This window comes from Polyodon spathula, chromosome 6 (genome assembly GCF_017654505.1).
Source record: "Polyodon spathula isolate WHYD16114869_AA chromosome 6, ASM1765450v1, whole genome shotgun sequence".
NCBI lineage: Eukaryota > Metazoa > Chordata > Actinopteri > Acipenseriformes > Polyodontidae > Polyodon > Polyodon spathula.
Genome location: NC_054539.1, coordinates 48,359,688 through 48,385,430, shown reverse-complemented (window position 1 = coordinate 48,385,430; position 25,743 = coordinate 48,359,688). Strand labels below are relative to the sequence as shown.

The 25,743-nt window shown below is 34.9% G+C and overlaps 1 protein-coding gene across 3 annotated transcripts; it reads left to right on the top strand.

Annotated features, from left to right (window-relative positions):
• The first annotated feature begins 1,267 nt into the window (after positions 1 to 1,267).
• Positions 1,268 to 24,160, top strand: LOC121317273 (poly(A) polymerase gamma-like). Of its 3 annotated transcripts, none has more exons than XM_041253023.1 (22): positions 1,268 to 1,394; positions 2,871 to 3,041; positions 3,353 to 3,419; positions 4,299 to 4,380; positions 4,581 to 4,690; positions 5,735 to 5,788; positions 6,977 to 7,088; positions 7,404 to 7,493; positions 7,585 to 7,723; positions 8,999 to 9,071; positions 9,397 to 9,517; positions 11,438 to 11,522; positions 13,123 to 13,176; positions 13,263 to 13,382; positions 13,976 to 14,085; positions 16,510 to 16,631; positions 16,728 to 16,897; positions 17,009 to 17,112; positions 17,209 to 17,432; positions 17,657 to 17,740; positions 20,972 to 21,031; positions 22,204 to 24,160. In XM_041253023.1, the coding sequence occupies exons 1-22, from the start codon at positions 1,378 to 1,380 to the stop codon at positions 22,300 to 22,302; spliced, it is 2,268 nt and encodes a 755-aa protein (XP_041108957.1). In that variant the 5' UTR covers positions 1,268 to 1,377; the 3' UTR covers positions 22,303 to 24,160. The 3 variants fall into 3 exon arrangements, with proteins under 3 accessions (XP_041108957.1, XP_041108956.1, XP_041108958.1); XM_041253022.1 differs by having other exon boundaries at positions 2,868 to 3,041; XM_041253024.1 differs by lacking the exons at positions 8,999 to 9,071; positions 9,397 to 9,517; positions 11,438 to 11,522; ... (8 more) ...; positions 20,972 to 21,031; positions 22,204 to 24,160 and having other exon boundaries at positions 2,868 to 3,041; positions 7,585 to 7,727.
• The last annotated feature ends 1,583 nt before the right edge of the window (positions 24,161 to 25,743 follow it).

The window sequence follows — 25,743 nt, the reverse complement described above, 5'->3', positions numbered from 1 at the left end:
CTAATGCTTTTCTAAGATGAATGGCTTACAATAAAGGCTATTTTTAAATGAGTAGTGCAATGACTAGGAGGCAGTGTGGTCCAGTGTTTAAAGTCCAGGGGCTTGTAACTAGAAGGTCACCAGTTCAAATACCTCTTCTGCCACTGACTCACTGTGTGACCCTCTGCAAGTTACTTAACCTCCTTGTGCTCCATCCTGAGGATGAGATGTTCAATCAGTTTCCTATTGTAAGTGACTTTGCATATAATGCACAGTATACAGCCTACATCTGTAAAGCGCTTTGTAATGGTGGTCCACCATAAAAGGCGCTATATAAAGATGTATTATTTATTTACACAGCACTAGAATGTCCTACCTCAGTAATACCAGTAGATGGAGCCAGAGGACATCGTCGTCACTGTATGTTTGGTGATCTGCAGTCACACATTGATGTGAACTGAAGTATCACGTCTTTTAAAGACTGTAAGGGTTTGCGTTGTTTGTTGTTGTTTTTTGCTTGTATGTTTGTTTTGGTTTTGTTTTTTAAATACCAAAACTTCCTGGTTCTTTGGTTTGGCTGTGACCATTCAGTTTTCAGAAACTCAGTTAGCTGAATATATAAATGTGCAGTCTCTGTCAATGTCTTCAACTGCACAAACATTTTACAACTATTCAATAGGTTGTATACACTTACAGATGAGAGTCTAGTCGTAAAGTTCAAGAACAAAAGATTTCTGTTGACGAAATCTGGAGAAGGGAGAGCGTGTCGGAGGGGTGAGGTAGTAGTGTAGTGTTTTTTTTAATCGCCTTTATGCAGTTTAGTATTTGTAACTTGGTTTAATTTGTGTTTTTATGTATTTTGCTTGTGAATGCTATATATTTAACATTTCTTTCGAAAAAAAAACAGTCAGTATCCTTTAAATACATATAAGGGTAACACAAAAGGTTTCATATACGATAGAAATGTGGCTCAGGATTTTAAAATTACTTATGGTTTCAGAGACCTCTATTAGACACTCACACCTTGCCTACCTTAGATGAGTGCTAAAACGGGTCTGTTAACTAGCGGGTAGAGATGTTGACAGGGGACCTAAGTGTTTTACTTTGGTGTACACAATCAATTATGCATGTCTTTGTAGTACTTTTTAATTATACCCACCACTCACTTACAACGTTGCTTTTAAGAAATTGTCTGACCATCGCAATAAGCGGCCTCTGTCATGTCAACTCTTTGGAGTTAAATCCGCGCACTGACTGTCGGGATCGGTTAAGCCGGTGGGCGCCATATTGGAGTAGATCTATTGTATATAAATATGGAGAGAGGGGCCGGAGGTGGTTGAGTTTATGTTTTGTAGAAATTAATTATAAATATATACAGAGAAAGCGCCACGGTGTGTCATGAGAGAAATGTCGGCGTAAGTCGGTTGATTTCATAACGTTAGCATTTTTTGATTGTATATGTATTTTGATGGTTGAAAAGGGATCTGCAGTTATTCGGTGACTATGGATAAAGGGCCTGTGTTTGTTTTCTAATTCGAACTAAATTGTATTGGTTTTTAAACTAGCACTAATATTATTTAGGGATTAGCAATGGAAACCGCCGCATGATAACACGGGACATGTTTTTATAGTGTGGCGTTGTTTATTATATTAAATAAAAATGGTTGCGTTCTGTTTAAGCACCTTGTATAAAGGTTGCACAACCACGTTAAGTAAACAATAGCTATATGTTGTGTTCTGCGATGACAAACTCTTAATAGAAGCGCATATGCTGCTGTGCAAACAAAAATGTACACGTCATATTGTATGCTGTATTTTTGGTAATTTTACAGAATCTCTGTTTACATTTACAGCTGTTCATAGTTTTGTCATACTGTCTTGCTCAGCCATGGTGATAACACGCACATCGTCTGGCTAATTCTTGTAGGTATTTCAGCTGCTGAGGTGCAGGTCATGTCTTCGAAAAACTACAACGAATCGGTAAAAGCTAAGAACCGTCAGAAAGATGCACACATGTACTGTTTTGTGAATGATCCTCAGTTTAGCATGACCTATTTGAAATGACTGGTACGGTAGACAAACCCGGTGCCGTTTAAAATAAATAAATAAATAACATTGAGTTTTATGTTCTCCTTTATTTAAATATACATTTCATATATTCCTTTCAGACCGGAAAGTAGGATAGAGTACATATTTGTCACTGTCAACATTAGACTATTACCCGGACTACATTAAACACATCTATTAAAAGGAAATGTTTGGTGTCAGGCCTTTGTCTCCGCAAAATTATAAACCGTGATTGCCACAGGCTGTACGTTTACGTAATGGTTTGTAATTGTTTCAAATGATATATCTTGTGTTGAAATACAGCATACGACGTGCTGCTGAGTCTCCTGTTGAATTGCTTAACTGGGCACCAAAAGAAAATTGTAATGATTTGTCAATATCGACCATCAATAAATACCTGCAAAAAAAAAAAAACCCTGCCTTTTATTATACTGTATATTCCATCTAAGGTCCTTAACTTGCACTGTAAGATGTTTTCCTTGAAATAGCAATTACATTAAATTGACAATAGTTAAAAAATAGTGCATATGTAAGATGTCAGTTTAGATATTTAAGGCAAGATTATAGGTACATTGTGATGGGGAAATCCTTTTAGAATGTCACAATACAGCTCAATACCAATCTGGATCCTGTAGATCAATTTCTTGGATTGGGTTTTTACATTCTCTTCCACTTTATAATTTAGTCCTGCATATACACTTGTCGTGTATACATTTAATGTATTTTGTGCCAGTTTTCATAATTACTGTGCCTAGATGTGTCAGTAGAAGCTTTAAAAAGTTGGAGGTAGGAAATACATGTTTAATTTATTCATGTGCCAGCAGCAGTAATGCCATGCAAGGAGGACAGCAGCAGCAGCCTCAAAAACATTATGGGATCACTTCTTCAATCAGCCTTGCTTTTCCCAGAGAACTGGATCACATTTACACACAGAAGTTAACAGAAGCAATGAAACCCTTTGGGGTGTTTGAAGATGAGGAAGAATTAAATCACAGGTAATCCCACAACCCCCCCATATTTATTTAGACAGGGAAACTTTTTTGCCCCAACTTGCACATCATGTAACTGTTCAGATACTAGTGACAGTCTTTCATCCAATGTGGCAGCCTTTGTTGGGCCAGGTTACAATGAGTTGTTTTAAGGATGCACAAAATGAGCAATCAAAATGGCAATATGTGTTAGCCTGTACTGTGCAAATACCAACATGTTTACAAGTTGGTTTCTCTGTACGTTTTTTTTTTTTTTTTTAGTGACTTTATTTTTGTTAAATGTAAACATGCTTACCTTTTTTTTTATTGCTTTGCAGACTGGTTGTTTTGGGTAAATTGAATGACTTGGTAAAGGAGTGGATTGCAGAAATAAGTGAAACTAAGGTAAGTGTTGTATTATTTTGTAATTCAACCAAACATTTTGCCAGAGTCACTCTTGGAACTTACGATCTGATATAAATTGGTCTGGTCATTTTTGAATGGGCACAAATCAGTTGAATAAAAAAAGTCATAAGTTAAATAAATTTTTGTAATAAGATTCACTGATCCCATACTGAAGTAGTTCTAACTAAATGATACATTAAAAAAAGTTGTTCCCCAATGGCATAATATCCCTGAAAAATAAGAATATAGTACCTGTGGTATGTATGTCACCATTTAGACTTTTACACATCCAGGGAATTGCTCATCTTGACACTTTGCACCAGTAATTAAGATATTCTGATATAAGCACGTACCTGTCTCCAATTATTTTGCATCTTTTTTTGTAAATGTTTTAACTTGGTTATGCTGTTCATGGTACTGAGAGTTGTAGAAACTGGGAATGAAATGAGGAACATGCCATACTTGTATCTTATATAAGGTGGTTTTAGGTCATAGTAATATACTACTGACTAGTAACATTTTTATAATTTTGGCAGCTGTGGTAAGGGATGTACATTACTTGGTGCTCAATTGTATTTTGCTTTAACTTTTGAAAACAAAAGGTTTGAATACTAAAGTACAGGCAGTGATAACAGGATTAGTATCTTTGTTTGGATATCAAAAAGGGAGGTCTGCACTATTGAAAATAATGCAGAAAACATTCTTTTGTAAGTGTGCTCCACCAAAAATCGTGTGGTTGCCTGAAACAACATTTTTATTCAGGTCCTGAATCTATTGAAATTAAAAACAAACAAAAAAAAAAGTCGTCAATTGTTTTTATAGATATAGATAAGATAGATATAGTTAAGATATCGCAATCTGATTTTGTTTGTATTTCAGAACCTACCACTCACCGCAATTGCAAATGTTGGTGGTAAAATTTTTACATTTGGGTCCTATAGACTTGGAGTACACACCAAAGGTATGATTACACTTATTAAAATGTTTCCATCTTCAAATCCTGTTTTTTTTTTTTTTTTTTTTTTTTTTTTTAAAGTAACATTTATTTAAATCACTGTCTTGCATAACCTTAAGTTAAGGGTACCAAGTCCTTTTTTCTTTTTTTTTTGCTGTTCAACCCAAGTGTAATTGACACAGTATTGGGCTCTTTTCACTTTACAGGGGCTGATATTGATGCTCTCTGTGTTGCGCCTCGCCACGTGGAGAGACCAGACTTCTTTCAGTCATTCTTTGAAAAGCTTAAACTACATGAAGGAATCAAAGATCTAAGGGCAAGTGTTTCAATTATTTATTTTAATGTCATCAGTTGCTAAAATTGAGCGTGTTTTTAGTTTTTTACAGTTTGTGTATTGACTTTGTCACTGGAAATCTAATTTCCATGAATGCTTAGACATGTTTATTAAATCTTTCTGGCCTGCATAATCTCAAGTATTAAATAAGTCTAGTGTTCTGATTTAGGGCCCTGCGTTTTTCACTACATTTTTTAAACCTGTAATTTAGTCCTCCAGCCCAAGATGTCGCTATAGCCTCCATAGTAAGACCTGTAATGAACAGTCATCTCATTACGTTACTTTAACCATTTGAATTGGTCATCCCATTACTACAAAGTACGTAGCAGATTAATAATGCTGCAGCTGACATTTTATTTAACCCTTGCCTCCCTGTGAATATGTATAACAAGAACTCAGAAGTGTAGATACTTATAGGTTTTAATTTACCAGTACACTTACACAAATTTCATAAAAATAAATTATTTTATATATGGATCTCGCTGGGTACAAATATATATTTTCTCAACAAGAGAGAAGATGCTGTTTTTTTTAATAGATTTCCTGTTTCTGGCACCGATCCTTGAACAATATAAATATTATAACCATTTATTGGAATCTGGCCATTTGATGGATTCCTTAACATATGTAAGCTGTATTTATATTTGTTTTTAATAGTTTTGTTCTTTTGAATCACTAAGTTTTTTCATAAGAAGCCCATATGTGCTACTTATGTTTGCAGGAAAGACACACAAAAAAACTTAAGCTTAGGTTGGTTGACTTACAGTAAGTAGCATCAAAACGTTTTTTACTGTCCACTTTGTATGATTGCAATAATTCTCAAATATCTGTTAGCATATGCAATGTTGTAGATTAAGGCCTGCCCCAACTTGATCAATATTCAGTATCAGGCAACTATAACTGAAGAGCAGCTTCTGTACTTGGGTAAAAGCACTTTGTAATTGCAATACAATCTACTCAAAGTATTTTAAAGCTACTCCTTTTAAGTGTCTAGTCTGAGATGATAATTAACATTTTTTTTAACAGGCTGTAGAAGATGCATTTGTACCAGTCATCAAGTTTAAGTTTGACAGCATTGAGGTAAAGTATGTTTACCTGTTGTCGGGTAACTAGTGGTCAGTTGCAGCAAACTTAAGAATTTACTGTTTAGTTCTGTACCAAGTTGAGCACTAGCTAGTACAGTACTCTGCAGGTCATCCCCAGGTCTTAGTACCAATTGCAACAAAGAAAATACAAGGGGAAAGTAAGAGGAATGCTGCATTTTTGTACTTCATATTTCAACTAATTATAAAGTTATTTGAGGGTTGTCTTAAATTTCTTCATTTTAAGTGAACGTGTATCAATTTCTATAAAACTCTTAAAATATTCAGTACCTGATATTGAAAAGACTAGTTAGCAGAAATTAGGGAAATTATCCTAAGTATCATCCAAACAGTTTTATTTTTATTACTAGTTAATGAAATTCAGCACAGAACTGTTGCAAAAAAAAAATCTAGTTATATGCGCTAACTTTGCAGTAACGAACCCTTCTTAACACCTGTTTTAACGATCCCAACAGCAAGAACTGATTTTTTTTTCAATGCAAATTAGCCCTATTAGAACGATCACATACAGGATCGACTTGGATACAAGAAGTACTGACTGACACTGATTTGTTATATAATGAGAATGTATCAGCAATTACAACAAACAGAATTCACATTTAGAATTATTAACTGAAAGCTTCACTGCTAGGTTTAAAACCTTGAACTTACACAGAATGGTTCATTTCATATTAGCAATAGGTTTGTACACCCCTTGCTCTAAATCACTTGACTAACTTAATACCTTGTTTTACAATCCTGAAATGGACAGAAGACTGATGCATTGTTTTTGTTGCAATTGAGGCGATCATTAAATAAATAACCTGTAGTCTATGTGGAAGTGCTTGATTTGTTGCAATTGAAACTATCCTGCAGACTATCATTATAACTGTCCCCTGTGGTAACCACAGGATCATCCCCCAATAAGCACACTACTTTTAGTTTGTTGCAATTCACCCTTGAATATGTGTGAACTAATCTAAAATGTATATTTCAGTAAGCCCTCTAAACCTAGGATATGACCATATGCATACACAACCAAGAGTTACAGTAATTCTCAATATTATCTTTTAGTGTCGACCCATGCTTTGTAAATCATTTGTGTTAAAGCAGCTTGGGTAACAAGTCTCTACTTAAATGTTTTGTAGATCGACAATTTGTTACAGTATTGTTGTTCTCTATGCAGATTGATCTTTTGTTTGCAAGGCTGGCTTTGCCAACTATTCCAGACAATTTGGACCTTCGAGGTGATTCACACTTGCGAAATCTTGATATAAGATGCATTCGTAGCTTAAATGGTAAGTTTCTGTGCTGTAGGAATTATGAATCGTAGGAGATGTTTGACATTTTGTATAATGTGAGTAACTTGCATTTGAAGTTTCTCTTTGTATTCAGAAACAAAAGGCTGTCGTTCACAACTTTTCCTTGTAGACTTCAAAATTGTCTATAGAGATAAGGAACTCTAAACCTATCTTGACATTACCTATTATGTATAGTTAAGTCCTTGTAGAATTGAGTTACAATCTCTTCCTGATAAATTTGTTGTTCAATTTGGAACCTTTTGCATTTGATGTGTGTAAAACAATCAGTTTTATTGATGTAAACTTTGACAGGTTGTAGAGTAACTGATGAAATTCTGCACTTGGTGCCAAACAAGGAGAATTTCAGGCTGACCTTGAGAGCCATCAAACTTTGGGCAAAACGTAAGTAAATGGATTGAAAATTATAGCACAGTGGCTGAAATACCTACAATGGGCCTAGTAAATTTTGTATGCTGAATTTACTGCTTTTTAGGTCGTGGGATTTACTCGAACATGTTGGGCTTTCTCGGTGGTGTATCCTGGGCAATGCTGGTTGCAAGAACCTGCCAGTTGTATCCTAATGCAGTAGCAGCAACTCTGGTCCACAAATTTTTCTTAGTCTTTTCAAAATGGTGAGTAATTTTAACGTGGTATGATGTGTTCCTAAATTGTTTAAGATTATTTTGTTAAGTTTAACAAGAAAATCCACAACTGCCTGTGTAGATTTATATTTAAATGTTGAAACTCGTTGTTTGGATTGTAACGATGTGTATGTACACTTTAAGAATTATCGAATTAATATGATATTCTGTTATCTATCGTAAAATACGAGGACGTTCCGCGCTAACTAGGGTATTACACAGAAGACTGACTTTTTACTAACTGTTTGACTGGTCTGTCTTTTTTATTAGTGCTAGGCAAACATGGTATTTTAATGTTTGTTAATTTGCAGAATGTAATGAAAGCCACTATATGTAACACTTCTAAAGTGAAAAAAGTGTATTTCCGGCAAAATGTCTACTTTATGTACCGTTGTGTGTCTTTTTTTTTTTTTAATTCCCTATCGTGGCCATTTCTGTGCAGTCAGCAGTGGCAACAGACACAGTTTTTGTAATGTCGTTACTGAGGTTTATGCCTTTTTTTGGCTGATCAATAAAACAAACTGAAATTCAACTTGAGTAAACACTTCAAATTAAATAAATCTGAAATACTTGTTGTAATGTGAAATAGTCAGTTTATTTTATAGTATTTCATATAACAGAAGAGCATCACAACATATATATAATATTTAATTTTTAAATTGATCACTACACTTTTCTTGCAATTTGGGGCAGTGTTGAAAAGCCAGATGCATTTCTGATTGACGTTCCTGCATCTGTAGCTAATGATTCTGACTCTTTTTCCCAAATCTGCGTTTTTACATAGATCACTATGCATGTGCATCCTAATCTGGTCTGTTTACCACTTGCTGTCTCACACTTTTAAAATGGAAGGTCAGGGGCAGCTGTGTTTTGATGTTGTTCTTTTGTTACATTCTCTCCTCAGTACCTTATTAATCCCACATCAGACAGATGTTTTTTTCACTTGCCATTTTGGAAACTTGTACAAATTCTGTCAAGTGGTAAATTTGAGCAAGGCAAAACAAGTTGTGATACGTGTCTTATCAATTTATGTATTTTCTGGTGGACACGCCAATGGATTTTTGCCTTGAAATACATGTTAAATCTCCATTCAAATATTCAGATTAATCCCAGCACTATATATTAGTATGACTGTTGATATTTGGGGATCTTTGCAAATCTGTTGTCACCCCCACCTTTTTTTGGTTTATGGGTTAGAATTGTTTTTTTTTTTAAATTGTTTTCAGTCATTTTGTTATTTTAAGTGTGTGTTTTTCTTCCCCCTAGGGAATGGCCAAATCCTGTGCTTTTGAAACAGCCAGAAGAGAGCAATTTGAACTTGCCTGTCTGGGACCCACGGGTAATTTGAAGCGTCTGCAGAGATATGAATGCAGTAGCCACTGATTTGCTTGCATCTCTGGAACTGTTTGTTACTTTAACTTTTAAGCTTTGTTGGGTGACCTTGACCTATCTGTTCATATTATGATTTTATTAAATTGAAATTTGGTAGATTTAACAAAACAACCTTGTGGTGATTTTCAAACTTTACATAATCCCTTTTTTGATAACTTAATTTGTGATCAATCAACAGTACATATGATTTTGTACCTAGAGGTACAGCTGTGTATAGTCATTTTTGTTTTATTGCAGTGATCTATATGTTAACACTGCACATCCTTTTACAGGTTAATCCTTTGGACAGATACCACTTAATGCCAATCATAACGCCAGCCTATCCACAACAAAATTCTACATACAACGTGTCCACATCAACCCGAACAATAATGACTGAAGAGTTTAAGCACGGTAACTGTAAATTTTACATGTTGTGTTTTTTTTTAAAAAAATTAATGGTTTAAGTCTGTGTTATACATACACACACACAGAAATGTGCTCAAATTTGTTGGTACCCTTACAGCTCATTGAAATAATGCTTCATTCCTCCTGAAAAGTGATGAAATTAAAAGCTATTTTATCATGTATACTTGCATGCCTTTGGTATGTCATCGAATAAAGTAAAGAAGCTGTGAAAAGATATGAATTATTGCTTATTCTACAAAGATATTCTATAATGGCCTGGACACATTTGTTGGTACCCCTTAGAAAAGATAATAAATAATTGGATTATAGTGATATTTCAAACTAATTAGTTTCTTTAATTAGTATCACACGTCTCCAATCTTGTAATCGGTCATTCAGCCTATTTAAATGGAGAAAAGTAGTCACTGTGCTGTTTGGTATCATTGTGTGCACCACACTGCACATGGACCAGAGAAAGCAAAGGAGAGAGTTGTCTGAGGAGATCAGAAAGAAAATAGACAAGCATGGTAAAGGTAAAGGCTACAAGCCCATCTCCAAGCAGCTTGATGTTCCTGTGACAACAGTTGCAAATATTAAGAAGTTTAAGGTCCATGGAACTGTAGCCAACCTCCCTGGGTGCGGCCGCAAGAGGAAAATCAACCCCAGATTGAACAGAAGGATAGTGCGAATGGTAGAAAAAGAACCAAGGATAACTGCCAAAGAGATACAAGCTGAACTCCAAGGTGAAGGTACATTAGTTTCTGATCGCACCATCCGTCGCTTTTTGAGCGAAAGTGGGCTCCATGGAAGAAGACCCAGGAGGACTCCACTTTTGAAAGAAAAACATAAAGCCAGACAGGAATTTGCTAAAATGCATATTGACAAGCCACAATCCTTCTGGGAGAATGTCCTTTGGACAAATTAGTCAAAACTGGAGCTTTTTGGCAAGTCACATCAGCTCTATGTTGACGAAAAAATGAAGCTTTCAAAGAGAAGAACACCATACCTACAGTGAAACATGGAGGAGACTCGGTTATGTTTTGGGGCTACTTTGCTGTGCCTGGCACAGGGTGCCTTGAATCTGCGCAAGGCACAATGAAATCTCAAGACTATCAAGGCATTTTGGAGCGAAACGTACTGCCCAGTGTCAGAAAGCTCTGTCTCAGTCGCAGGTCATGGGTCCTCCAACAGGATAATGACCCAAAACACACAGCTAAAAGCACCCAAGAATGGATAAGAACAAAACATTGGACTATTCTGAAGTGGCCTTCTACAAGTCCTGATCTGAATTCTATTGAACATCTATGGAAAGAGCTGAAACTTGCAGTCTGGCGTTTGCAGTTTGCTCAGGAAGAGTGGGCCAAACTACCTATTAACAGGTGCAGAAGTCTCATTGAGAGCTACAGAAAACTTTTGATTGCAGTGATTGCCTCTAAAGGTTGTGCAACAAAATATTAGGTTAGCGGTCCCATCATTTTTGTCCATGCCATTTTCATTTGTTTTATTATTTACAATATTATGTTGAATAAAAAATCAAAAGCAAAGTCTGATTTCTATTAAATATGGAATAAACAATGGTGGATGCCAATTACTTTTGTCAGTTTCAAGTTATTTCAGAGAATTGTGCCTTCGTTTTTTGTGGAGGGGTACCAACAAATTTGAGCGTGTGTGTGTGTATATATATGTGTGTATGTATGTGTGTGTGTGTGTATATATATATATATATATATATATATTATATATATATATATATATATATATATATATATATATATATATATAAACTCTTCCCGAACAAGGTTAAAATGGGGCAGGCTTGTTCCAATTTTAATTGTTATGCAGGTAAAAAAAAATTTGGATACATTAAAAATAACTTTGTGGCCCTTATGTACTGTGTTCCATTTTTTTGTTTTGTTTTTCTCCTAGGTCTTGCTGTCACTGATGAAATACTTCTAGGGAAAGTGGAATGGTCAAAACTCTTCGAACCACCACACTTTTTTCAAAAGTACAAGTATGTATATCTTTTACATACGGTGAAAAGGCATCGCCTTTTAATTTTTAAAAGGGAATATTGCGACAAGTCCCTAAATATGTTGTATCAATCTGTGCTTGGGAGGTAGCATATGTCTGTCACTCTTGCATTTTTACATGTGTGGATGGAAAAAAAATGTTAAGTTTGTATCGGAGCAATTACCTGTGGCCGCTGCAATCACTTACAATAGGACCTATTTGTTTTACATCTCCTTTGAAGCAGATCACAAGGAAGTTTAAGTGACTTGCTCAGGGTCAAGTACTTGTTTACAATTTTCACTTTACTGAATGGTACTGTAGTTGCAATAAAAGGCAGAATAATCTGATTAAAATGTTAATAACATCACCAACAACAAATTAAAATGTTTAATACATCAAAAACATTAACCTCAAGAAAAGAAAATAACTAACCATTGAACTTTTTATTAAAGCCAGCATCGTTATCCAAAAGGACTCTAACTTTCTATAGACTCTTTTTGTTTTGCAAGTAGGAAATATATCAAACAAATTCAACCAGCCACTATTGCTGTTAATAAAATACAGCTGTGCCTAAATAAAACTTCAAAGTACTGTATTTTATTGGTGATTTGATTCTTTACCTCAGCATTTATACTTCTGAAAAATGCAAAAAGCTTGTGCTTCACTGATTTAGTAGTCAATAATACAGTCAGTTTAAAACTGTAGTGTTCATGAGCAGCACTGAGCAGAGCTCTCCATACAGTAGGAAGACTTCCCAGATGCCTCCTTAAATCTGTCCAATTGAAGTCACACGTGCGTACCGGTGAATAATAATTTTGAAAGACTGAGCTGCTAAACAAAAATGAAATATTTATGCACAGTGATTTAGCGCTAATGTATTGTTAAATTCAAGATTTCAAATATTTTCTTACCCCTTTTTTATTTATTTATTTGCATAGTCCTGTGAGCCCCTTATGACCCTTAGGAGTACCCCTGCTTGAAAACCCCTGACCTATTGCATTGCACACAAATGTACTTTATTAAAAAGCTCCTTATTAACCATTTGGAAGTGCTTAAGTTTTATATTACTTTAACACACCAATTCCTCTGTCCCTTGAGCAATGATTAAATCTGAAACCTGTAGGTAGGTACCTGCAGGTACATTAATAAAAGTTTACTCTGGAAGTCTGTTGCAAGTGGTATGATTTCACATTGGATCTTTTGACTATTCAGTTTCTGCTCCTCCTTTCATATGTCAAACTAGTAGTTTTATAGATTGGGTTTGCAGTGACTATTTTACTTGGTTCTAAAATATGCAAACATTTTTTTTTGTACTTGAATAGACAAGTCACCAATTACTTACATTAGTGTAGGAACAAAGTCAGAGTACAGCCTACTATTATGAAAGCCTAGTGAGGAAATAAGTGGCAGCAGTGCCACTCTTGACCTGTTGGAGCCAGCCTTCCATTATGAAAGCATTTAATGAGTTAACTTTATTGAGTTGTGTGTGTAGCCATGAAGCCAGTGATGGATTTGCCATTTTAGATTAATTTTAACATTAACCAATATGAAGACCTTATTTCCTTATTTTTATTTTTTAAACCTCCTCTTGTAATTCACAGGCATTATATTGTATTAACAGCCAGTGCATCTACTGAAGAAAACCATTTGGAGTGGTAAGCTGGTACTATTTTATTCTTTGTGTTAAACATTTAAATTTTTATTAGTGCTAAAATAAAATTCCTTTTTTTATTATTTTTAGGATCGGTCTCGTTGAGTCAAAGATTCGAGTTCTAGTTGGAAACTTGGAGCGCAATGAGTACATAACACTTGCACATGTAAACCCCCAGTCCTTTCCTGGATCAAAGGAACACTGCAACGAGTGAGTTTCTTTAATCGGTGCTTTGTTTCAAAGTATGTACAATGTTGTAAATCTAATAGAAGTACAGCTCCTTAATTTGTGTTAATGCATGTCCAACTGGGACTTTTTTTTTACTTGGCTAAATAAAAATGGCAAACTGAAAGGCTTCTGATTGTTTTAGTGGGCTTCACATTTATCCTATTACTACAGGTGGAGTACGCATAAAATGAAATGTATATTTCTTTAGCTATTAATGTCTTGAGAGAATACATCCCTTCACCAAACATCTGCTCAGTGTTTTAAGTTTTCTTTCAGATACTAAGGCTACCATCTAAGTTATACTGTAAAAGGTTTGCTAATATGTTACAATGATTATTATACATTGTACTAGAGCATCCTGCAAATTTGATTGGAGTTCTCTCCTAGACCTGTATGCGGTGTGCTGAAGGAGTTAAGATGCGAAAAGATTAAAGCTATGCTCGTTAAGAATACACGCATTTGTACTGGAAACTGTTCTGTGTTAAGAGCCTAATGAACGGCAATTTAATGATTACACAGTCTATATTACACACCCTGTGTGTCATTTGTATAATGCATTTTCTCTCCTCTTTCAGAAATGATTTTGTCTCCATGTGGTTCATTGGCATCTCATTTAAAAAGGTAGAAAATGCAGAAAGTGTAAATATTGATCTGACTTATGACATCCAGGCATTCACAGATACTGGTAAGTTTAAATTGTCATGTAGCTTCTCTGAATAGAAGCAACTAAAAGGCAATGTATTCCTACACCCTGTAATACAGGATTTTTAGTTAATATTTTCATATATAAAAAGTGTGTATATGCAGGTGCTCATTCGATGCAAATCCAGCAGATACGTTTGTTGCAGCTGTCTGGTAATTTCTTGGAGCTCTCTAGTTTTATTTTTACAAAACTCCTTAATGTAGGATGTATTGTATTTCATCTCAACCCAGCCAAACCCCTAGCCTTTTGTCACTATTGCTGCTTATAATCCTGCACCATAAACTATATACCAGAATGCTTGGATCTAAATCCAGGAACAAGAATACAAATGAGAAGTGAGACTTGAGCAGAGTAGTCGGAGACATTCTGCTTCAATTTCAATATTTGTGTTTCTGACTGGTGCCGTGTCTTACCAATAGTTATTTACTTCACCAGGTACAACTTTGAGAATAGTAGTACATGGCTCTAAATTGGCAACAAAAAGGGCCTTCAGTTCAGTACATTTATAGAGGGCACCAGGCCACCAAACTTTAAGTCAAAACCAAACTAAGATGTGTAGTTTCTTAGGATTCACATACACAGATCATTTATTGGCCATAGAAAGAAACAGTTTTTAACAACTATGTTCAGAGTTTTTTTTTTTGTTTGTTTTTGTTTTTTTTTTTTTTTTTTTTTTTGGTCAACCTGCAATCTAGATTCGAGCCTATGAAGACACAGCTGCCTGTGCCAAAACCAATCTGGCTTTTATAGCCAATCTGTGGGACTGTTTATTTTTAATAGCATATGTCCTACTTGGTTTAACATAAACTAAACTCAAATATCTCCAGGGTGCCCTTGGCTCACCACACACCAGCGACCCCTGTAGTCTGGCCGGGCGCCTGTGGGCTTGCCTGTTGGCTTCCCAGGAGCTGCGTTGTCCGCCTACGCTGTAGCTCCTGGGTGGCTGCATGGTGAATCCGCAGTGTGCACAGGGGTGGTAGCGGTGAGCCGAGCATAAATAAATAAATTGGCCATTTCAAATTGGGAGAAAAAAAATAAATTGGCAATGATTAAATTTAAAAAGAAGTTAAACCTGACTTTACGTTTTGCAATTTGAGTGTTTAGTTTTTCTTCTCCCACTGATACGACTTAACCCTTTGCAGACTGTTAATTACCATTTTGAGGGCTGACTGACATGATTTAACTTTAAAGCATGTAGACCAAATGTACTTAAAGTATATAATATTATTCCTTTTCTAAAAAGCTGTTCTGCCGATTACTAAATAAATGGCTTAATTATATGATTCCAGTATATCCTACACTGACAGTTTGAATGTGAACAAAGTTTAAAAATCCACTTGATTTTTTTTTCTTTAGAAGTGTAATTTACTGATGTTGTACTTAAAATATGTAGTTACGGTTGTATCTACAAACTGCAGGAACTGGGGGGGGGGGGGGGGGGGGGGGGTAACACTAACAGCAAAGTTAACTGATGCATTATTGTAAGTGTAACACATTAGCCTACACTAAGCAATTGTATAATGTACTATCCTTATAACCAGGGTTTATTTCACATAACTAGCATCTGTTGAAAACTAAACATGCAAAACTGATACTTTCACAGGGGCATCTACTTCAAAATCTTTTCTATAGGTGTGAAGTTTGTAATCCAGGAGATATCAGCATCTTCCATAAAAATGTATTCTATTTCTTTTGGATCAGTAAGCGTTCTGGGTCTTGAAAAACAATTTAGAAATCTCTCCAGTAAAGCATTGTACTGCATACATAAACTCAACTCTATTGGTTATGGACTCTATTGGTTATGGAGTGAAATACATTTTGATTGGTTCGTCATTGCTGAAGTCTGTCACAAAGATCTTTCACTACAGTAAAAGTTTTTTGTTTTATAAACATTTTGGGTGATTTTTAATATGTTGGGTAATTCTTTGTACTTGAACACATGGTGGTCGAAGAATCTCGTCTGGGAAAAAAAATTGCTAAAAAATAATGATTTTAGACCTACAAACCTGGACTAACTGTGGGTTGGTTGATTTGTCTGAAGTCTGACAGGTTTTTATGCTAATTTAAAAAAAAAAAAAAACCTTGTCAGTGTTGTGTGCAATTACATCATCAGACAAATTAGTCTTAAATTCTAATGGGCTGTCTGCAAATAACATATCCTCATGTTTGAATGCAAACTCTTCAGAATACAGGCATCTCTAGTTGCTGGAGCTAAGGGCACTGTGGCTGTAATGGCTGTGACTAGATATACGTTTTGAGGGGCATTGCAGCAATTGAGAAGGGCACCCATGGCAATTGCAGCATGGCTGCCCTTAATTTCAAGCCTTGGTGGTAGTCTTGTGTTTCTCCTTCCTGTGAATTTTGACTGCTGATTTTTCAAGAACTTCTTTGGATTTTCTTTTTCAGTGTACAGACAGGCAAATAACATCAGCATGTTGAAAGATGGCATGAAAATTGAAGCTACTCATGTAAAGAAAAGGCAGCTTCATCAGTACCTACCACCAGATCTTCTGCAGAAGAAAAAGAAGGTAACTTATGGCATGTCTTCCTTTTAAACCTTGCTATTTTATTTTTGCATCTCCAATACTGACAATGGATTGTTTTTTGTTTTTTCTCCTATACAGAGCATAGCAGAAATAAACCGCAATTCAAATGGAGGTGGGTCCAAGCGATGTTCTCTGGATGGTAACCCATTGGACAACTCAAGGGACACTGATGGTGGAACACCCTTCAGCTCTCCAACAATAGTGAGCAAGCCTTTCAAACCAAACACAGATGCAGAGGACTCTCAAAAGTAAGTGCTGCCCTAAGTTAGAAATCCTCTGACCGTTTCTTTTCAAAATTGTGCAACTTCATAAAACCGTACATCAGATGAAAATAAAATTAACATAACTTTGTTTAACAGTATTACATCAAGCAAAATAACAGCAATGTGTGTAGATGGGTCGCCACCTATCGACACATCTGGAAAAACGGAACTTGGGATGTCTATTCCTGTAATTGGTTCAAGTATGTAACCTTTTTTTACTTGACTGAACTACGATAATATACATGTTTACTTTAATGTTAGAACCTCTTGCCTGAAAAATCCTTTCATTTTCTTAGAGCCTGTTTCCGCCCCTGTAGTAAAATCGGTGCAGCCTCCAGCAGGAAGCACCATCCCCACTGTGGTGGGCTTGAATGTTATTCCACGTCTGACATTGCCAACAGATAGCCAGTCAGCTCAGATGTTGCTTAATGGAGTAACAAATACGAACTGCACCACTCCCAAAAGACCACATTCTCCTTCCATGGAGGAATCTCCAAAGAGACTGAAGGACACAGAAAAGGTAAGGATGGTGTGTTCATTTTTATCTTTAATTTGGGCTACTTTTATTTTACCTGAGAAGATCATAAATTGTTTATTTTAATTAAATCGATGTGGAAAAATGTATGATAGTAATTGAACCAGGACAGAGTAAAATTAGAGTAGTTAAAGATGCATGTGTATTCATAAAGTCGGTTTTAATCATAGTTTGTACTGCCATAATATTAGTGTTCCATTTATTTTTAGTTGACTGTCTTGGATGATTCTTCATTCAAAGAACCTTACCCACTTGGCAACAATGGTCAAGAACAAGATCAGGGGCAGGTATTGGTAAGTAAAGCATAGCATGTTTGCCTAGCAAGCAGTTCTTCTAGGGACCTGGTATATACAAGATGTTTTGTTTATTACTTCAGACTTCAAAATGCTTTCATTTTTTTTTTTCCTCCCAAAGCATTACCTGAAAATATATTCATTTTTTCTTTTGTGATATGAGGATATACCAGGCTTCATGCAGAAATTACATACTGTTTAAACTACTTTGAGACTTAATCTGGCAAACACTTAAGGAGCAGTTTTTTTAAATGTGTTTTCTCCATTTTCAGGTATGTTGCATTGTAATTTTAAACTTTTTTTTTTTTAACCAGCGATGGACAATCCATTAGCTACTTGCCCAGAATTCACTGAGGCATTCATTGATGATTTTCTCAGAAGTTAAAAGGAAGCCACCCTTTTTGTTAGATTTTTCTAAATGATTTATACTACTGGGTTTTCTGACAAATTGTCATACTAATTTAGCAGTAAAAAATTATTAGCTAGGTAAAGAATCTTCATTCTCATTTTTTTAAATGAGGGATGCATTGTTTTATGATTTTTCCAAACTGAAACCAACATTTGTGTAAAATTAATATGGCAACACAAATCAAAAGTTATGACGAGTTGCCTGATTGCCCTCCGTAAGGATAACTGCAGCTTCATACTTTTGGGTGTTTTAGATGTCTAGGGCTGTCTTTGCTGGGGACTCCGGTGGGAGCGTTGCATTGGCTCTGGCGCTCTCGCAGGTTAGGGAGGCAAAACCATAGGGACTATTTCTCTACATTACTCAGAGCAGACCCCTCCAGGGCTAGCCTTTGTCCTCCAGAGGTTGGTAGCTTGCTGGCAGCTGCTGTAGAGTTCCTAGATGATAAATGAAGTAGGCTTGGTTGTGGGATCGAAGGATGCCCATCAACTCTACAGGTCTCTTGCGGAGAGAGGAAAAGCGATCAGGCATTCCAAATGAAGTTTGTCTAATACCTGGTTTTTTTTGTTTGGCTGAAAGTTAACGTATATTTGGTAGCATTTTGCTACCCAAAACTCTTAATTTGCAACTTTTTTTTAATGCATTAGCATTTGATACCTTACACCTGCAGTTTATCTGACCGATCCTGAGCAAACACGTACGTAATTATCAGTATTCGTTTTTTAAACATGTACATTCTTTCCTAAAGCGGGAAACCATTGATAATATTGCTTCCCGATTTTGTAGGTCACTGAGGGTTTGTACCAACTCATGTAGATACGCAAGGCCCACAGTGCAAATCGTATTGGACAGTAGAGTAAAAATACTACCACAAATCGCAACGTGGATACAATTTCAAGGTATACTGTTTATTTTATAGACCAAAAGTAAAATTAAATAACTAAACCCAACAAGAGATTACATTCGAGTGTCTATAAAATACTAACTTACATGACTTGTGACAAAATAGACTAACTTAATATGGTTGGGGGGGGGGGGGGGGGGATGAGCTGAAAGAGGAGGGACGTGTTTATGGCCAGATGTAGAGAGAATTGTTTGAATGGAGTACTTTGAATGACTTTATACATACTGTAACTTGTTCTACGTGTCAGTGCAAACATAGTGGTGCACTTGTAAAGTATGTGTATGCAGCAAAGGTATGTTCTTGAACTTGTTTTGGTACTTTAAGATCAAATAAAATGGATTAATACAGCTGTGATATGGGATGTATAGCTTGACTTGCGCAGTGTTTACTCACTACTTCAAATCCATTCAAGTACAGTTTGTCAGTGGTTTACACTTACTACTGGAATTTACAGTACTGTAGTACAGTTAGCACTCGCATATCCATCCCTATAAAATTGACTTGACAGTTAAATGGGTGTGACGCATATCTGATTTATTTCATGTCATTTGCCGTGTATGTAGGTGAGAACGTTGTAACCCACCTCCTACCACCCAATCAACCCCCTGCCCTACGTGCGCGCGCACGCACGCACACACATTTCGCACAAAGAAAAAATTACTTGCTTTTGAGGAACTGTACAGGAAGACGTTCTTTTAGAAATTTGTTGATGCACAAGTTGGCAATAACGCAGCAGTAAAGGACAAACTTGTCTTTTTTTTCAGGGAATACAAAAAAGATGCAATGTCAAATACATAGCTGAAAGGACTGTTTTTAAAATAAGTAGGCTTCCATTTAGACGTACTGTAGTTAGTTTTGTTGGTACAATACTATATTTTCAACAAAAGTAGTATTTTAATTCAGAACGATAAGATTCTGAAAATATCACTTGCCAAAAGACAATTGGACAAACAGACTCTAATACAATACATACCAGATATAAAAGTATGCCAAATTCCCCATTAACGACCCAACAATAAAATGAAATCAAAATGTTACACATGCCAGAACTGCTTAAAATGTAAACATAATGCAATTTAGTAAAAGATTGAAAAATAGCAGCATAGTCTCCAAAATTAAAACCATATCCAAAGTCTGTATTCAAAATTGCAGAATATAGTGCTCGATAAAACCCTAATGTCAGTTCACTTGCAAATGAAAATGCACAAAAACTAAAGATCACGGATTAAAAAAATAAATGCATCTGTATCAAACTGTTGTAATGAAACTTTTTTTGTCTCGTTTGCTTTGTTTTTGGAGGCAGTGCTGTGTAACTGGAGTGCAGAATAATTGATTTGCCATCCCAGAAAAAAAAAAAAAAATGCGAGCGGAAACTGTTAGACAAGTCAATTATAACGAAGAGATGTACATACCACAAATAACACTTCCTTGTCACGTCCTTATATTTTATGGATGTTTCCGTTTTGTAGACTATTTCCAGTTTGAATCTGGTGAAATCCATTTAATCTGCCACTGCACTATATATTCCCTCCATATACAACAGTAATTGGGACCCCATCTGAAACTTTAAACAACTTCAAAAAATGAAGTGCTGTTGTCTTATTTTGTGTGTGCTGTGTTTCTATCTTACATTGTGTATCCTTGTTTTATTCATTTAAAAGTGCAAAAGAGAAAAGGTAATTGCTAGTGCAATTAAGAACCCTTTTAAATCTATTTTTGTTCCTAATTTATGCTTGTAACCTGTAGTATAATTTAATTTTAAAATCTACCTTTTCAAAAGTACCTCATTAAGAGATATATATATATATATATATATATATATATATATATATATATATATATATATATATATATATATATATATATATATATATATATTACACAACTACATAAATATTAAATTTGGTAAATCTTTTAACAGGAAAGTCTTGGAGGAGCTAAACCTATGCCAATCCCAACCATTGATACATCACGATCACAGGTACTGCTTATTAAATGTGTTTAATGGGTAAAACCAGCACTCCAGATAAGCTGCGTACTGAGTTTTACCCATTGACAAAATGTGAATTACCTATGATATGTAATGTATAATAAAGCAATTTTGCTGCACAGCTTGTTTGCAAGTTATCAAGCTTTTTGTATTTTGTTAGTTCTTGGCGTCTCAATGATCTATTGTAAATGTACTGCATGCAGAAGCTAGAGAATCGGCCTCTACAGGACAGCTAATTGTAGACTGCGTGGAAATTGCTAGAAACACGTGACCAATAAGTTTGGGTTTATTTAAAAAAAAAAAAAAAGGTTTATTCTACTCGCTTGCAATGTATGTTTGACTGTTGAATAAGCAAGTGGACTCAGTGCCGCCTTTATTCCCCTCGACCTAACCAACTGAGTTTTTGCAAGGTAAATATATAATGAATACAATATTCTGTGTTTGGCTTCTGTATGCTTTTAAATTGCTATAGCCAGGCTGTAATCAACAAGGAATACAATATTTTTTTTTTTTTTTTTTTTTTTTTTGCATTAGTGCAGTTATTGGTATAGCATTTCATTTTTTTTAAATTAGAAATCTCTATCATGCTTTTGTCAAGTATATTCTATTTGCAGCACTGGAATAAAATGTTTGTTTTTTATTTGCTTCACAGCCCTGTTTTGATTGGTAAATAAAGCAAATCAGAGTAATTTGTTTTTTTGCAAGACAGTTTTTGTATAGTTCATTAAGTAACAGTAGTTCAAATATAAAATTTATAGTTCATGCATACCCCATAAGTTGGCATTAAAGTACATGCAGTATTTATTAAAAGCGCTCATGACTTCAAGGTATGTTACATTTTACTTGCCCAAAATACATTTTACTTCTAAATTGGAGAGTAAATTATTCAATGACCCAAAACCTTAGAGTGCTGGCTAAAACTCTGTTTGCACATTGTATTGCAGGAGTGTATTTAAATAAACCTTAATGTTCAATAAATGGGGTTAGTAAGTTATGTGTGTGCTTTTTTGTGTGTGTGTGGTCTTGAAATACAATTGGTATTTTTTTATATATAAATATAAATGTCACATGTAATATCTAAAGATCACTTTTTATACAGAATTGAATATTTAACTTGTATTCCTGTTGTGCTTTTGTTCTTGTATCTTGTTTGTTTTTGACAGAGACTGCCCAGCAAGGAATTGCCAGATGCATCTTCTCCACTACCTACCAGCAACCTTCGTGTCATTAAAAATTCCATCAGACTGACTCTAAACCGATAACATAGGTGTCTCCAGCAGGTAAACCTTATTTTGTAGTTATCACAATTCAAACCACCATATATATATATATATATATATATATATATATATATATATATATATATATATATATATATATATATATATATATATATATTATATAATGACACACACACGTTTGAGTCTGCTCGTAATTGTCCTGAAAGAATAGTTAAAACAAGACTGCTGGTTGCGATTGTATAGGCACCTTTTTAAAAGTTGTGTTTTCTGGATATCGCATGGATACCTTAGCCACGTCTCCTGGTAATCCTAGAAATCCAACTCAAGGCGTTCAAGGATATGCAGTATGTGTATCTAGCTCTCTTTCTCTTAATTGAATTGCCTTAAATAATTGAAATGCTATTTGCTTACCTCCTTGAGCTAAATCTCTGTCTTAAACATATTAATGTATAGGTTGTGTATAATTGTTAAATCACTGTTTTTCTAGATTTGCAAAACATAGTTTAACTTAAAAAAAAAAAAAAAAAAAAAAAAAAAAGAGAAAACTGAAAAAGAAAAAAGACTAATGTATTGTTTTATATGTATCACATTTTCTATTTGGTTGTCAATCAATTTAGACAATTTAAGATTTCAACATCTTTTTTAAAGTCAGTTGTTTCTGCTCTTCTAATCTAGGCAGATTTGTTAAAGTGTTAGCAGTTGATAGAAGTACCTTGCAATGGAAGGCATGCTTTGAAATAGGTTATCGGGCCGCTAATAGAGCAGGAGAATTGTCTAACTTTGAAAATGTGTAATGTCTGGGATTGGAAAGCCTGCTTGCCTCCTGTGGAGGCTTTAAAGCTGTAACTATTCCTATGTGTGAGTAATTTTATTAGTTTGTCACAAGGTTATACATTTCTGCTGCAAGGTGTTCATTCTGCCTATGTTAGGTGTACAGAGGCAACATTTAAATGAAGTTACCTTAATCATTCTTGGGGTTCATTTTTGTTTTTTAATTTATATTTTCACTTATTTTTACCACATACTTTTTATGTAGAAAAACTGCATTACAGTTAACATTCATGGATATGCTTACTGTATAGTTCAATGCTTATGCCAATTGTGTATTTTCTGTTATAATCCTTCACCAAGAAACTTTCCAGTCCATTTGAGTGAAGTTTTTGTAAGACAACAAATCGTATCTATTTGAAAGGATATTTTTGTATGTAATATATAAGAAAATGCCATCTTTAAAAGAAATCCATAAAAAAAAACCCCAAGACTGTCTTGCTGTCTTTTTCTTTTTTTTTTTTTATAACTGTTGCATTTAACACCTTCAATATTTAATCAACTGATTTCTGTATTCAGACAACCAAATGCTGAAAAACTGAGATTGGTGTAATTAACAGCAAGCAATGTCAAATAACATTACTTTTTTAAATGGTTCAAAGCACTTTCCCAGGATGTGAAAACACTAAACTTTTAATATTTTAGAAACTTTACTCGCATCTACACCCAACCCTAGTTATATCGCCCCTCGCTATGCTGTAGGTTCAGCTATATCGCAGTCCTGGAGTTATCTCCCCATTTTTACAGTCTCTGAATATTCTTCACCACATTAAATCATTGATCATTTGGTGGTTGAATTTGCTGTAGGAGCTCAAACATCCTCAGAACATCCACGTGAACAAGAAAAACAAGCAGAAAAAAGTAACATTTTACTTTCTTCCTTTGTTCTGACTGAGTCTCCTGTAACAAGTGTCACTGACTTTAAAAAACAAAGTGCTCATGTAACTAGTAATACTGATGCAGTATGTAATGTACATATTTCAGTGTCACATAGCATCCAGTGATTGCCTGTTTCCTATACTGTAACAATAAAGTGCATTTAAACGCTTTACAGCTACACTTTTTTTCTATGTGTTTCTCGATGTATTGCTGCCCCCGTTATTACATGGAGGATTTATATTGGACCCTGACACTCCCGATTTAAAACGAGGGAGTGGTTCTACAGTGTTAGCCCCTTTTTTTTTTTTTTTTTTTTTTGCCCTATGGGGGTCTCACTATTGCGGCCCTCGCAGATTTTATATTGGACACTGACACCTGTGATAGAGTGGGTGATGTATTACAAATATCATAAAAAGGTAAGGGAAAGTTTTAAAAAAATTTAAAATACTCCTGATTGAGTACACTTAATATTGAGGTTATACCATGGTGGTTTGCATGAGTGAGTGGTCAAATAACACACAAAGTAATCATTAGAGTCTAAAAAATATATAGATATATATATATATATATATATATAAAATATATTTAATTTCATTTTTTGGCTGCCTCCTGCCCACGTAGGGAAACATTCATGAGTTAGAAATTGCTTCCAAACTTATGCACACTGCACTGTTCAAGCATCACTGTGGTGGGTGCAGTTAAGGTAAGGTAATGAAAAAATGTAATCAAACTTGGTAACTTAATTTTCAGCTTACTACTAATCTGGGTGGACTGAATTTTATGGGAGAGTGTAGGTTTATGAAGTCTCTAGAAATATACAATTTAGTATATTTAAATATAATTTCAGGTATTTGCAGTGTTTAACCTTCTGAAGAAATGTTCTTTATCAATTCAACAAAATTGAGTGCTCTACCTCATTCCTAACTTTAAACTACTGCCAGCCATGGCTGCAGAATGTTCGCGCACAATGTGCACCCAAGGATATTGTACATTGTTAAAAAAAAAAAAAAAAAAAAAAAAAAAAAAAAAAAAAAAAAAACTTGCTCATTATGCTTTTCCTATTGGTAAATATTTAATGCAACCAAACAAATCGCACAAAACGAGGCATATTTTACATTTTTCCAATAAAGAATTGTTTTAAAACAGCCCTGTGTCCAAGATACCATCTTTACAACCCACAATAATAATCAGACAGGCTTTCTCTAGCAACCGCATGCACTGTTCACACTTGACCATTGAGAAGCCGGGAACCAATGAATTCTAAGAAGCTTATAATGCAATGCAAACTCAACCTACACGGTTTATCTGGAACATGGACTACTGAAATAAATGTTTTATATACAGGTGTAAATAATATCTTAACAATAATAAAACTTTAGTTTTTTAATAGAATAACTAGATTTGTTTCATTCTCTTGAATGTACTGATTTCTTTAACAAGTACTTTATATATTTTTAAAAAGTGCAATTTTACTTGTATAAGAAGAAAGGAACTGGCAAATGACAGGTTTGATGTCTATTGACTGACGGACTCCTTTCTTGCTGACATTTGTGCAAATCTCAGCATCACATGCATGTCTTAAAAGGATCTAAAGATTGATTTTAATACAGCGTGGTTAGTAAAAATATATATATATATATTTTTTTCTTAAACCATTGACACCTGTGACTGGTTTTTCAAAACGTAATCTGGATCAAGTGAGTGAGATTCCTTTAAAAACTAAATTTGTAATGTGGATACAAGTAATCCAGCAAT

Bases quoted from the DNA above. Each gene is read 5' to 3' on its own strand.
- LOC121317273 (XM_041253022.1), top strand. The intron at 7,494-7,584 runs GTAAGTAAATGG...ACTGCTTTTTAG, and splicing joins CATCAAACTTTGGGCAAAAC to GTCGTGGGATTTACTCGAAC. The intron at 16,898-17,008 runs GTAAGTGCTGCC...TTTGTTTAACAG, and splicing joins GATGCAGAGGACTCTCAAAA to TATTACATCAAGCAAAATAA.